At 38.9% G+C, this 15000-nt stretch overlaps 1 protein-coding gene across 1 annotated transcript in view; it reads right to left on the bottom strand.

Moving 5' to 3' along the window:
• LOC137979531 (tolloid-like protein 1) overlaps window positions 1-15000 on the bottom strand; it is a 40051-nt gene that overhangs the window by 24772 nt on the left and 279 nt on the right. Inside the window, exon 2 of the mRNA XM_068826802.1 lies at window positions 12396-12473. Within this exon, the coding sequence (XP_068682903.1) occupies window positions 12396-12473 (78 nt within the window). The remainder of the gene's footprint in view (window positions 1-12395; window positions 12474-15000) is intronic.

Below are 15000 nucleotides of genomic sequence, written 5' to 3'. Positions count from 1 at the left end.
CATTTTGACTAGTTCTCAATATGGTGGACAGATGGAGACGTCAATTTAATTTGTTGTTGCTTTTAGTTTTCTTTGATTTATTGTGTAGTTGTGCTGCAGTCTTACCCACCTATACACCAGCCTTGTATAATGGCAACAGTGAACAAGCAGACTTGGTTGGAAGCTATTTTCATTTCGGCTTTGGTTACAAGAAGATATTGCTACTGTTGACATCTTTCCATGGCTGCGTTTTGAGTCTACCACAACTGAGAGGAATGCAGAAAGCAAAGAGCGCTCAGAACTTCAAGCGGTTTGCGAGGCTATTGCACACGAATTAAGAGGCAGTGGAAGAACGATGGGGTATAGAAAAATGACTTAGAAACTGTTACACGTTCACGGTATATCAACCGACAGGGAGACTGTAAGAGAAGTAGTGTTGAAGATATTGGACCCTGACGGAGTTGAAACACGGTCAAGACATCGATTACAAAGACGACAGTATAAAACAGCGGGGCCAAATCATATGGCACATAGATGGCTATGACAAACTAAAGCCATTTGGCTTCTGTATTCATGGAGCTATTGACGGTTACAGCAGGCGTATAATGTGGTTATAAGTTGGCCCCGCGAATAATGATACTTTTGTGATTGGTCAATACTACCTAGACTGCGTAAGACAGCTTGGAGGAATTCCAAAAATTACGATTCAACAACTGAATTTTTTGTTTGGAAAATCGTCAGCCAATCAGCACATAGAGGCGCGGTGGGTTATGCTTAGAAGAGGATGTATGGATCTCAGAGATTATGGCATTTACTCACAAGACAATGTTATAGAAGTGGAATGTCTTAGATTTTGTTTTATAAACACTATACGTGGAGAGCTTCACAGGTTTGCCATCCAGTGGAATTTGCACAAAATAAGGTCGTCAAGAAATGAAGACTTTCCTAGTGGACGACCTGATTTGCTTTACCATGTTCCCAAGGTGAACGGAGCAAGAAACTTAATGATATCAATATCACTGGACTAATTTCAAGTGTAGCATCAGAATTCCAGAACACGGTTGCTCAGAAGAATGTTTCGATTTCGCGAGGATAATAATGCACGAAAACCAGCTAAAGATGCCCACAACGCCAGATGATGCATTGTTACTTTTCTCAATTCTGTACCTTAACAGGTGACATGATGAATATCTAATGACTATTAAAATTGGCCTGCTGAGATGGTTGCTTGCTCTTCTTGTTATCAACCACTTTAACAATGCAGCTAGCGTATACGGCCAAGCGTTTTGAAATATTTTACTGTCTATAACTACTTGCCAGCTTTAGGTTAATAAAATTCAAAACCCTTACCATACAGTACCATATCATTAACGTTGATGTTCCCCATGGGTCCCTTTCGGGATCCTTACTGTTTAAAATGTTCATTAATAAACTTAAATTCTTCATCCCTAATATGAGTTTGAGATTGTACGCAGAAGGCGCAACGGGATATCTATCTGATGTTCCCATGCTGGTTTGCACCAGCTTATCATGAGCTTGGAACTATTAATAAATATAAATAAAAATTACATTTGTATAGCGCAAACTGCTAAACAAATATATTCGGTTGCGTTTCACAATGTTACAAGATAAATGAAGTAAAATAAATCATTTTAATTAAAACATTAAAGACAAATAACATCATCATTAAATTTAAATTTAGTACAAACCAAAGCAAAAAAAAAAACTAATTAACAGTAAGGCGACTAAATGCTAATTTTAAAGAGTGAGTTTTAAGAAGAATTTTAAATCAGTCCAATGTCTTTATATTTGGAATAGCAGGTGGAAGTGCATTCCAAAGACTGGGTGCAGCTGATTGGAATGCACGATCAGCAATCGTAGGATGAGACTTAATACCAGGTGGTATAAGTAATACAGACTTATTAAATCTTAAGGGGTAACTAGATTGCTTTCTAATATATAGTGATCAACTCACTCAAGTAACTTGGGGCTTAACCGTACAAACACTAAACTTCAGGAGAAGAATCTTAAACTTGATACGATAGCTTACAGGAAGCCAATGAACATCGTAAAGCGAAGATGTGGTATGGCAAAATCTAGGTGATCCAGAGATCAACCTAGATCAACAATAAGCTATTACAGTAGTCTAATCTACTTGATGTGAATGCATATATGAACTGCAGATTCGGCAGCTGAACGACAAAAGTGACTTCCTAATTCTACGAATATTGTAAAGATAATAAAAGGCAGATGAACAGATCTTATTGATATGACATAACATGCTCATTTTAAAATCAAACCAGATTCCGAGGTTACGGACTTTAGACGATGACGTAATGAGAGAGTGACCTACAGACAAAAAATATATGTTACTGACTTTCTGAAGTTGTTATCTTCCTCTGGCAAGTTTGATCTTAATTTTCTGAAAATCAACAACGATAAGACCCAAGCACTACCTATAGAGGTTTTTGCACGGCAGCCATGCTGCATGGCGGGAACAATAGATTCTTTTTCCTATGGGAACAAATGTTCTTTCTTATGCAAAACATTTTCATTGTTCCTACCATGCAATATGGCTGCCGTGCAAAACCTCTATAGGCTCATGTTTTTATGAATATGACCTTATATAATTAAATGACGGTAAGAGCATATTCTAACTCATCATCCTTTCGACGTATTAATCAGTCGCTTTGTACCATGCAACCGAAGTGATGTAGGCGATTCTTTAAGTAATGTTTAAAAAACGAGCAGCAGTGTTTTATCAGGGTTTAAAAACACAGGGCGTAGCCGAGTGTTTTTAGACCCAATAAAACACGCGCTGTGAAGCGCGAGGGCCGTAAATGACACTACAAGGGTGCAAATAAACAATATTCCCGAAAAAAGTCATGTCACTATCATTATTGTCAATAAACAAGGCCAAACGATATCAAGAATGCGAGTTTTAATAATACAAGCTAAGTGAATAACATCATGTAAGTGTTGATTGAACAAGCTATTAAAGAATCAACTCAGTCCAGTGAACTTATTTAAAATTACCAAAAGAATGCGTAAAATCGTCTATAAATAATAGGCATATCACAAAGTTGAAGCAAGAACCAATCAGCTGTACATGTAGGGCTGATAATGCATTAGCAGCCCGCTGTCAGTCTTTTGCGGCCCGCTGAGCGTGTGTTTTGAAGAGGCCGATTTTCTATTTGGCCGCGTATATTGATAATAATGAGTTTTTTTTTAAATAAGGCTTTTGTGTTGCCGTCTTTTGAATACCGTAGTCCTCTTTTATTGGGTGTTGGCAAAACCCAAGAGAAAAGACTTGAAGATGCTATTTTTTGTATTTTAAGGACGGTGCCTACTAATTCGAAGGAGTTTTTGCGCGGTTTAAGGAATATGCGGGAAATGCACATCATAACAAGTGTTATTGAAATCCAAAAAGAAGATTGGGGGTAACCACGCATTTTTCGGAGATAATTAATCAACAATATTTGTAAAAAGTTTTAAAATACAAAGCAATGTATGGCGTTCTTCTCCAAATTGAAGCTCAATTATCTCTGAAAAATGCGTGGTTAACCCCAATTTTCTTTTTGTAGGCCAAGATCACTTGCTAAGTTCTGCTTTCTCCGCATAGTTTTGAACCGTGCAAAAAATATCCCTGTATTAATAAGCACCATCAATAGGAAATCCGAGTATCTCGAGATGCGCAGAACGTATGCGCAATAACAATAGTAGGCACCGTCCTTAAAGTCGCTTTTCAGATATGGAAATCAATAGCGTATGATGAGCTGCTGAGAAAACTTAATATGAAAGTGTTGTAGCACAGAACATTGGTCATGTATGGAGATGGTTATGAAACTCGACAAGTTCCTTTGTTTGATGTTTTTGTCCGTATTTTTGGCCTTGACCCTGCACAAAACACACCTTTGTTCGATACGATAACCAATCAAATCTTTCGATTAAAGTATGCGCGACTAATTTGGGAACCCGTGCGAGACCAAAACAAAAGATTGTGCAGGGTCACGGTCAATTCAACATCGATTGCGACAATATTGTTCTCGCTTTTGAAGGTTTTTAAAAGGTTTTATAACCAGTCCCGCGATTAACTATGCACAGAAGAATCTGTCAGTCACTTGTAATACTTTACAAGTCATTATACCGTGGCGGCCCTCGATAAATCCATGATTTATTTACTCTTAAAGAGTGTAGATATCATTTCAGTGGGGTTAACTCACGTCTGCCCAAGTTCAGTCTTAATTGGGTAAACTATCTTTTACACACAAGGTAGCGAATATATGAACTCGTTGAAAAGTGAGCCAAGAGAAGAAAACATCAAAACTTTTAAAAGGAAAGTTAAGAACTATTGAATTTTTGGAAGTCTTGGTAATTTTGTTGGTTAAGTGCCTTATTTATGTCTTTTTACTGCTTTTCGTATCTTTCTTATTGTAATATAATAATTTTACGTTGTGTCTTCTTAAGCCCACCTCACACTAGAGCTATCAGCTCTAGTGTGCTCGTGTTACAAATATTTTCAAATCAACATGGCGACTAGCAGTGTTGATTTCGCCATTTTGATTTGAAAATATTTGTAACACGCATGCGTATTAATTGATAGCTTTTCACGCGCGCAAGCTTTGAGGAAATGTTCACTCGTGCACAAAATTATTCAATATTTTGAATATATTCACCGGGGCCCGCACGATTAAACACCCTAATTTTCCACCCCATGGGCCCGGTTGTTTTTGGCGGTCACTTGCTATGCCGCTGACCTTGCCCGCATATAAATTGAGTTTACTCTGCGTTTTCGTGAATTGCTGGAGGTCACGCGGATCACCTCTTTCGACTCTCCTCCTGTCATCGCTGTGCCTTCCTTTGTATCATGGCTCTGGGTCCTGTTGCTCCTGATCCTGCCATTTTTGCCACTCTTTTGAATACTGAAGACGCTAACGTTGACGCAGTAGCTCCAGGGCCGGCTCATCCTGCAGTTGATGCTCCTCAAAACCACGAATCCTTACCAGCCTGTCCAAGGGTAAGCCCACCATGCTCAACAAGCTCCCAGGGTTTGATTTTCTTTTCTGTTTTAGAGCGGGTTTGTTTGTTTGGTTCACTACTCGTTCAGTACTTTACTATTCCGTTTTCTTGCCACCCCTTTTGCTTCGGTTGTTATTGTTTGCATTGTTATTTTTGTCACAAGTTGGCATTGTTTGCTACCGCACAGCTCATAGCATTACTTACTGTTACTTACTTACATGACTTGTTTATTTTTGCTGATATCACCAGCGTCTAGTAAAGTGGCAGTCCTGCAAAAGCTGATTTCTCCAAATCCTTGAAACTGAACCTCGCTTTTGTTACCATGGAAATGGTACATCTGTGAGTTATTTCGCAACTTGGAGACAAAACGTGACCAAAGGGATCACAAAGTGCGCCGGAAGTTTTCAATTTTTGGAGTGAAGGATCCTGCCCAGTCGAAAATAGCTGACATTTTAGCATCGAAGGGAAAGCGCCGAGAACATAACCCATTGCAGCGTGCCTGACTTTCACTTTCATAAAATTTGAATCGGGCTCAGGGACAACTCTGGCAGCTCTACCGAGCTGAATTCTCGTCTTGTGTGAATGTTCAGTAGCCACATTTATTTGCTGTATTCTTTTCTGCCTATCCCCATTTAAGGACTCTTGGAATGCAATGTTTTGTTCCAACATTAGTGCCTGTCTTTCTTCCGTGGGGCCAAGTAATGTAGTTACCTTTTCTTGTGCATTATCAATGTCAATCATTATTGGTAAAATATTCTCGTCTTCTCCATCACTACTGTAGTTAAATACCTTAGAACCCATCCAACCCCATGTCCAGTACAAAACTGCAAGCCATTTGTATCACCAAAACGAAATTGGAATGAGATTTTCAACATGATTCTATTCAGTATAAAACGGGAGCAGTTTAGTTTCCCGGTTTACCGTTATTTGACTTCAGAATCAATGTTCTCAAATAAATAAATAAACCGTTTTTCAGGTTTCAAATGACATGCCAAGCTTTGCCATGTGATCTGGTGACGTAATTCGGAGAACAGGGGGGAAAAACTTTAACGCCGTATCCCACAACCGCGCGCGGCCTTATTTTCGAATTCAACATGGCGGAGACGAGGTTAGAGCTCGCCGGGTCTACTTGAACGTTCATTCATTAACAGGAAATGCGGTAGACACAGAAATACTGCAGGGAGTTTGGAAACAACACCTAAGGCTGCGCGCGGTTGTGGGAAACGGAGTTAAAATTTTTCTTCCTAGTCCTCCAAATTACGTCACCAGATCACCTGGTGACTTGAGATGTTTTGGGTATGTTGTGAAGGGAAAAAAAACATTCTGTGAGAGGTGGGCACTTGTACTGCTGAAGGTGTTTCCGATAACACTTATGGCCTCTTTTCGTTTCTTAGCTTCCGACCCATTGCCTTCAAAATGTTCAATCTTGTTCAGATCTCCGAACTGTGTGTGTAAGAAATACTGTGCCGACCCACCTGCCACATTTGAAGAGACTGACCAGCACACGGTAGCTGTCAGTGGTTTCTCAAAGAGTCGCACCCAGGTCCATGCAACCGAAAAGTGGACTCATTTCAAAAACTTGGAGACGTGCCGAAAAGCTGAAGTCGCGCCAAAAAGTTAACCTCGTACCGGGAAATTGATCCCGTGCTAAAAAGTTAACCTCGTGCCGGGAAATTGAACCCATACCAAAAAATAAAACTCGTGCCAAAAAGTTCCCTCGCGCCGGGAAATTGAACTCGGGCCAAAAAGTTCGCCTCGTGCCAAAAAATGAAACTCGTTCCGAAAACAATAATCGTGCTGAAAGTTGAACTTGTGCCAAAAGTTTGAAGTCGCACTAAGGAAATCGAAGTCGTGTCAAGGGGTATCCATATTCGCTTCAAATCAAAATTGGATCTTGAAACAAAAGATGGAAAGAGAAATGCAATAGCACTTAATGGGCTCTAGAGAACTAGCACTTAAATAAGACTTCCTTCTGTGGCGGGTTTCCCGTAAAGCTCTTAGTCAATTTAAATTTAAAATCTCTCAAAGATGTGAATTATTAAAACTTTTGAACTTTTATTCTTGAACTGCGAGCTTCTGTCCAGTAAAACACTTAAACACGCTTAAAACTGAACTGAAACTAAGCTTATTTGACTTATGCCAGTTCGCTAAAGTTCACTAAAGTGCGGTTAATAAATAGTTACGAGAACTTGGCCACGTAACTGCACTCTTATCCACACTGCGTGCCGTTAAGATAAGGCAAAACGACTACTGCAATGCAAGGAGTAGGCGGAGCTCTAGACGACGGCTGTGTAACTATCGCAAATTTATTAGTATTTTACAGCGTTACTCGGCTTAGCACTAAGCGATAAAAATAGAAATGGAAATAGAAATAGAATGATTTTTTTAGCGCTTTAAACAAAAGTGCTAATAGCACTCAGTCACAATGAAAAAGAATAAACTAGTAAAGAAAACTCGCATTAACTAAGAAATGAAAGATTGTTTAAAAAGATAAGTTCTCAAAGTTAACTTAAAAGTACTGACACTAGAACTACGCTTAATATAGCTAGGAGGAAAGTTCCATAACTTAGGGGCACATACAGAAAAATCTCGGTCTCCAATTTGATGAAGGAACTGAATCTGAAAATGAGATGAAGACCTTAATCGCCTATTTGGGGTTTGTATGTGCAAAAGGTTACTAATGTAACAAGGAGGCACGTTATTCAGAGCCTTAAAAGTTATTAAAAGTAATTCGATGTTCATCAGGCAAGTTCCCTGATATATGGTGTAATATGGTCATACTCTCCAGCCCCTTAAAATTAGGCGAGCTGCGCAATTCGGAACAAGTTGTAATTTCTGTGGAAGGTAGCTAGGAAGACCGTAAAGTAACGAATTGCAGTAGTCAAGTCTTTAGGTAGCAAAGGCATTAACTAAAATCTTCGTCTGCTCAGTAGATAAAAATTTCCTAATACGACAAATATTACGAATACTAACGAAGCAGGACTTGCAAATATCAGTGATATGGCGCTCAAAGTTCATTACGCTGTCGAATGTGACACCAATGTTCCTGCTGTACTCAGATGGGAGAATCACAGAACCATCATCAAGTTCAACGGGAGGGAGCTGAAAAGTAGGTCTAAATTGGGATCCAATGATCAATTAAGTTTTCTCACTATTCAACTTCAATTTATTTAACGACATCCACGAAGATATATCAGATAGACAGGCTTGAATGTGAGAGACCACCGACAAACAACGCGAGGAAGAATAAAAAAATAAAATTACTAAATTTGTGAGTCATCAGCGTAGAAATGAAAATCCATTCCATGTTGACTTACGTTACCCAGCGGAAAAGTATAAAACAGATACTGAAGAGGTCCCAGAACAGAACCCTGTGGAACACCATAAATGACACCAGTAGAAGAAGAATTTCAACCATTGATGCACACAAACTGTAATCTACTTTCAAGATAGGATCGAAACCATTGTAGAGCTTTTCCTGTAATGCCAACCTAGATTCAAGTCGATGAATCAGAACACCATGGTCGACCGTATCAAAAGCTGCAGATAGGTCAAACAGTAACAGGACAACCGTTCGTCGGTTGTCAACAGCCTTTAATATGTCGTTTAGAACCTTCCAAAGGGCAGATTTCGTACTATGGTGGCTCTTATAGGCTGATTGCAATGATTCTCCAAGATTATTATCGTTAATGTAGTTAACAAGTTGAGGCGCCACCACTTTTTTCGATTATGTTTGAAACAAAGGGTAGATTTCAAACAGTACGAAATTTTTTAAAGTCATCAGTATTTAGGTTGGACTTCTTTAAAAGTGGAATAATCATAGCAGTCTTTAGTGCTACAGGCATAAACGAATCGTCCAAAGAACAGTTAACCAGATCAGTCATCGCAGGGAGGAGTACCGGCAAGCATCCAGTAAAAAAAGAGGCCGGAACAGGATCCAACTCGCAAGACTTGGCCTTGCAGGACTAGAGCACAGTGGCTATTTTCTCGGTAGAAACTCTATCAAAGGATGTTAGTTCACATTGAGATGGAAAAGATTAACATATACCGATTAACATATATCGAACTTGATCTCCTCATCCGCTTTCTCGCTCAAGTGCTGCTTTTAAATTTCTAAAGTACTTTCATCTTGGGAAAAGACCTGCGAAAGTTGTGGTGAAAAGTGTTGTGAAAGCTTAGAAAAATTTTGAATCATCTGGTGAAACCCTCGCTGATGAAACGTGTTGTTGTTCGCACCTAATGCTAACGCATTTTGAGCTCGAAATCGACAAATAATTGTTTGTGAATTACCAAAGATGGTCAAGAAAGGATAAAATGCCTGCATCTTCCGGTCACCGTACTAATCACCTACGTAGTCCTTGCTTAAAGTCTCTAATGTCAATTAGTGTGCGGAGGGTGGAACTGTCATGATGTAAGCGAGCGCTGCACTTTCTGTGCTAAATTCACAATTTTAAATTGAACAATGTAAATTTCGCGCCAAAATAGTAAGCGTGTTCAAATCGATGCGCTTTCGCTGTTTACAAGACAGATGAAACCGCATCTTTTTAAACACGCTTACTATTGGCAGCGCTTTGAAATCGACACGATTTCAGCAAAAGTCCCAAAACGCGAGGCTTGGGCCGGGACCGGGGTCGGGGTTGGGGTCGGGGTCGGGGTGTCTCTTTTTTCCAAATTTTTTTGTTTCAAATTCTGACGTTACTCTCCTGTAGTGTTATATTCGAATGTTCGGCATCTTTCCTTCATTTATGGTGGAAATTAGTCAAAAAAATATGGAACATACGCAAGCTACGAAAGAGACATCTTTGTTTGTTTTAATTTCGAAATTAAGAGAATTTTTCTCCGTCCTTGTGTGGGCCCATTTCCATCAGTAGGGCTAACGCTCACATGGTTCATTTGGGATAACAATCTAGCACTTCACATTACACTCTATTCAGTTAACTCTGTTTAAGAGAAGTTCAGACTGAAATTGGAGTTTTTGTGGGGAATATACGCTAACTCCTTGAGACACTGAAGACTCCCTGAGGTCCACATTTTAAAACCACATTTTTAATGTTTACAAAACCTCCACAATACAATTAAAACGAAACGGAACATAGCCACAGTTCCAAGATAGTCGTCACACAACGTTCTCATTTGCTTGTTTTCGCAAAATTGTTTTCAATGTTGTTCTGTTTTTTATAGCGATATTGGTCTCGATCCCGTGACGTCCGAATAGAATTGACTAGCAAGTTAACGTGCGACTCTGGCTTTACTACAAACCGTTTCTAGTAAAGACAGACAACAACATGACATCAACACGAGCAAACGAGCAAATGAAAACGTTGCGTGACTGCGTGACGATCATCCTTTTTTTTTTTTCCTCAAGAAGTAAACATTGCAATGTTGTTTTAAAGTGTGGAGATCAGCGAGTCTTCAGTGTTTCTGGCAGTTAGCGTATATGTCATAAACTCCAATTTCAGCATTTTCGGAAATTATCTTAATTTCAAAAAACAAACTCCGATTTTCGGAAACACTAAGTCAGATGCTCGCAAAAACCAACTTCGATTTAAAAAAAACACATTAAAAAAAATTAAAAAACAAAGTCTGATTTGGAGAAACAAAAAACTAATATGTTCCTTAAGAACTTTCGTAGCTTCCGTAAGTTCCTTAATGTTTTTGATTAATTTCCACCATAAATGAAGGACGGAAATTCGAAAACAACAGCACAGGAGAATAACGACAAAAATTGAACCAAAAAAAAAAAAAATGGGAAAAAGTACCCCGACCCCGACCCCGGCCCTGGCCACGATACAAACAATTAGGTGAACAAAGATTCCAGAAATCCTCAAAGTCAGTTCGATCTATACAAAAGAGTTATAATGTTCACAAGGTTGAGTTTAAACCTTAATAGCATGGATGAAAAATTACATGTGAAATTACAATGTTGCCATGGCAACTTTTCCTACAGTGACAAAACGGCGTCTTATGAACACAATTTTCCACCCATCATTTTCTCTTGTAATAGCTAATCAAACGGTATACTCGTGAAATTAGGGATTAATTGCAGTTGCGTTTTGTCCAAAATCAAATATTTTCCCTCGCCTAAAGGCTCATACCCTGGGTACCAGAGGTTTTATTTTTCTTGCGCGAGGAGCTGTTAAAGTGAAGAGGCGAAAATGAGAACCTCTGGTCACGGCAGTTAAGAATCTCACGTCCATGCAATTTGGAAATACGATATCTTGCCAAACCGGTTTTCTACAGTAGTGTCAATGTTGTACCCTATTCAAACCCTTTGGGAAAATGGACACTTTTAAAGTTTGTGGATCTTATTCCGGTCAAAGTTCATGACCAAGATCACTCCAGAGGGGTCACAGAAGGCACGTGTCAGCGTGGTGGAACATTCGAGTTTCAAGTTTCAAGTTTCAAGCTTCAAGTTTATCATTTTATACATTCACCTTTCGTACATTTTCCATTGATCCTTACCCGCAAAATAGCCTTTCCAGTGGCTTCTGTCTTTGCCGACGGTGAAAGTTGAATTTATTTTAAAAATTTCGCCGTCAGAAATTCCTACTCTTGGGGCTTTAAAGAGACGATTTCCCGGATCCCGCTTCATAATAACGCTAAATCCCACGCCCCGTCCATGAATGCAATCCCAAATCCCGCTTCCATATTTCTCTGTAATCCCGAATCCCGGGCTCCAAAAGGGCCAAATCCCGGATCCAAAAACCCTATTGGGGACCCTCTCAAAAAGCACTGGATGCCACAAAGCGGTCTTGAAAACGGCACAAATGATGATGAGAGCTTGAAGAACATCGCCAAGTACTCTCATTGCGCGTTGAAAGCTTAAATAAGAAAGCATAACGTTTGAATTTAACGCTATAAGAAGAAAACAAAGGAGCACATAAGAAGTGGCTGCAGCTACTACGGCGCATTTCATGTATCTACATACATGTATCTACATTACCTAGAAGAGACGCCCACAAAATTTCGTCGCCAAATATTATACTGTGAACGTATTTTGATGTGCCCGGAGGAACGCGAGCGCACGAAACGGCTGGTCAATCGAGCCTAATTAAGGAACGGACCATTTTATTTCTGATTAATATGGTGCATTTTTTTTAAAATTATTATTAATTAATTAATTAATTTATTTATTTATTATTATTATTATTATTAATTTATTATTATTTTTTTTTTTGTATGAGACACAGATTTCTCGGTATGGGAAGGACCTTGAATCTCACCGGATAGTATGGAGAAACGAACATGGAATTCGACCGAACCGGTAACTTCTGCCCCAGACACTTTGCGTAATAACCAAGCATAGCTTAATAAGTTGTGTGACCTTCCTATGCAGTTTCGGAAGCTTCTCAACAAATGACAAATGTATAACAGGCAAAGGTAGGGTGCAAACTTACCATAGCAGCTTAGCTCTCCAAGACAGTGATAAGCTGATGCCAAAGGGAGTTGATAAAGGCTAATAAGAGCTAGGAAAACTACAAAAAAACAAGATTATTTAGGATACTAATCAGGTTGAGAGAATTATTTCTTGATTATCTAAGTGGGTACCTTTAGGGAGATTAATAAAGAAGTGAGTCACGGGAATGTGTGTATCGTAATTATCAATTACGTTTTACTGTATAAGAAAACATCTCCATAGACAAACAAGTTACACCCCTAAAGACATGGATCCGCTTTTCATCTGCAAACTTCCTATAAGTCATAAAAACTGTGATGAAGGTATCTACAAACTCAGGGTTGTCAAGTGCAGTATGTAGTTGTAGAAATATTTGAGAACTTAATATTTGTTCACATGCCAAAATTTAAGCATGCCGAGAGAGTTTCATAATAAATGCTAAGACCTTTGCTCCCTCGCATTTTTTTCGTACATACAATGCCAGGGAAAAGTAATGGTAACTAAACATTTTAAATATATTGTTAAAAAACCCTGTGTGTACAAACAGCATCTGAAAAAATATTACTCTATTCACGGAAACTAAAAACAATATCATCACTCGTGGAAGACAGGTACAATGACATTTTATGAAAAGGAAGGTACAAAACTCGGACTGGATCAACTCGGATCAACTCGGATCCCTTGACTCGGGTCGCCGGACAAAACCGAGTCAAGCGATCCGAGTTGATCCGGTTCGACTTTTGTACCTGCCCTTTTATGAAAGACAACAGTTTAAGGATTAGGCTTCTTTCAAAGGTAAGATGAATTATGCACTCATAGCTGACAGAAAGCAACCAATATAAAGCATATTTAATTATTACTTGCCCCATTACTTGGTAGATCAAATAAAATATATAAATGTTGTACTTAATACTGTGAATACCTATTCTTTACCTTGGGGTCTTAAGCAATTGCATGAAAACTCCTCTCACAAGGTCACTGTCTCGCACACTCCTCATCAGGAAACTGAGCTCTTTAAAAACCTCTAGATTTATCTCTGTTAATAGACGATGAATGTAAAAACTGTAATATCTGTAACTGAAAGCTTCTCTTACTTCTCAGCTAGGTCTCTAGATTAGAAATCATTTTAAATTGTTATAAACACGATTTCTTGGTACTTTTACAGTAATTTATACCATATTCTATTTTTTTTAATCTACTGTGTCTGTATGATGTATGTATAGTTAAATGTATCAAGTATTTTAAAATTAGTAATACTTTCTAGAAGTGTCCCATATTAGTTTGTTAGCTAATACCATAGACAAATAAAGTCATTCATTCATTCATTCATTCAATCAATCAATCAATCAATCAATCAATCATCCATTCACTCACTCACTCATTCACTCATCTATTCATTCATTCATTCATTCATTCATTCATTCATTCATTCTCGTTCGTGTTGATGAAGGATTTAAGTCATAAGCGACCTTATAACAACATTCCGGCTACTTTATACTCAAATTGCTCTTAAAAAACACTGATCCCTTTGAGAAGCAATAATCATCCAAACTCTCAACATAATTTTTCATTCTATGTCCACACCTCGAATTCGATTTAAAACTCAGCCTTAACTTCGGAGGTGTTTTCAAGTCGCTTCTCGGTGTTTGGATATCTGATGACCCACTCGTTTTCATGTTTGATGTATTACTTAAGGGCCTCAAGGTCAAGAATAAATATTAACAAATTATTCTTAGTCAACATGATATTTTCACATCGATTTTACGTCGCTTGTAAGATTTTGATGTACTTTTCCATGTTCTTCCATGTTCTTTACCATATTTATTTTCCATTTTCTGACTCCACGAAGGTATAATATTTTGCCTAAGAATCGAACCAGAAACCATTTGCGTCGAATTATCTGCCCGGTCCCGCCGACCTGTAACCTGCGAACGCAGACGTACTTCCGGGAGAGAAACGACCGCCGGAAATACGTCTCCGTTCGCAGGCTAGCCGAGCTGTTCCATATCGTCGATCATGAATACTTGTTCTCCACTTCATAGGTTCCCCAGAAGTCTCGATCTGACTCATTTGGCCTTAGCCCGTCAGTTACGGTATTATCAAAATTTAGAATGGAAGTCCCGCCAAATAATGACCAATCAGATTGAGTCTGATAACCACAACGCGTCTCATTGGTTCGTAACCAAGAGCCGCATGAGGGATTACTCGGGCTCAATACAAACCATGGCACAAATCCAGCAGCAGCCGTTCTTAAATTAGATAATACCGTAAACTGATGGGCCGCATTCCATTGCAGATCGAGACTCCTGGTTCCCCTAACCTGCGATCAGGCGTACTTTTCTTGGTGTCAGCAATGAAAACTCTGAAAACTTAGATTGACTCATTATTTAGAAAAGCTTCGTACGTGCTGCTTCACTTTGTAGTTGTTCGTTCTAACGCCAAGTCTCGGAAGGAATAGAGTCTAATGAAATTCTTCCTTAGTCAATCAGTCGCCAGAGTCACGTCTGAAACCAGTAAACCTACTCTGCTGTGCTGCAACACTGGAATCGTGTTATGAAGAGCGATGCAGCGTTTCTTTTCAATTTGAGATCATTTTACATTTTGAC

The sequence above is a fragment of the Montipora foliosa genome, chromosome 12 (assembly GCF_036669935.1).
Source record: "Montipora foliosa isolate CH-2021 chromosome 12, ASM3666993v2, whole genome shotgun sequence".
Taxonomy (NCBI): Eukaryota; Metazoa; Cnidaria; class Anthozoa; order Scleractinia; family Acroporidae; genus Montipora; species Montipora foliosa.
This window is presented reverse-complemented; position numbering and strand designations above follow the sequence as displayed.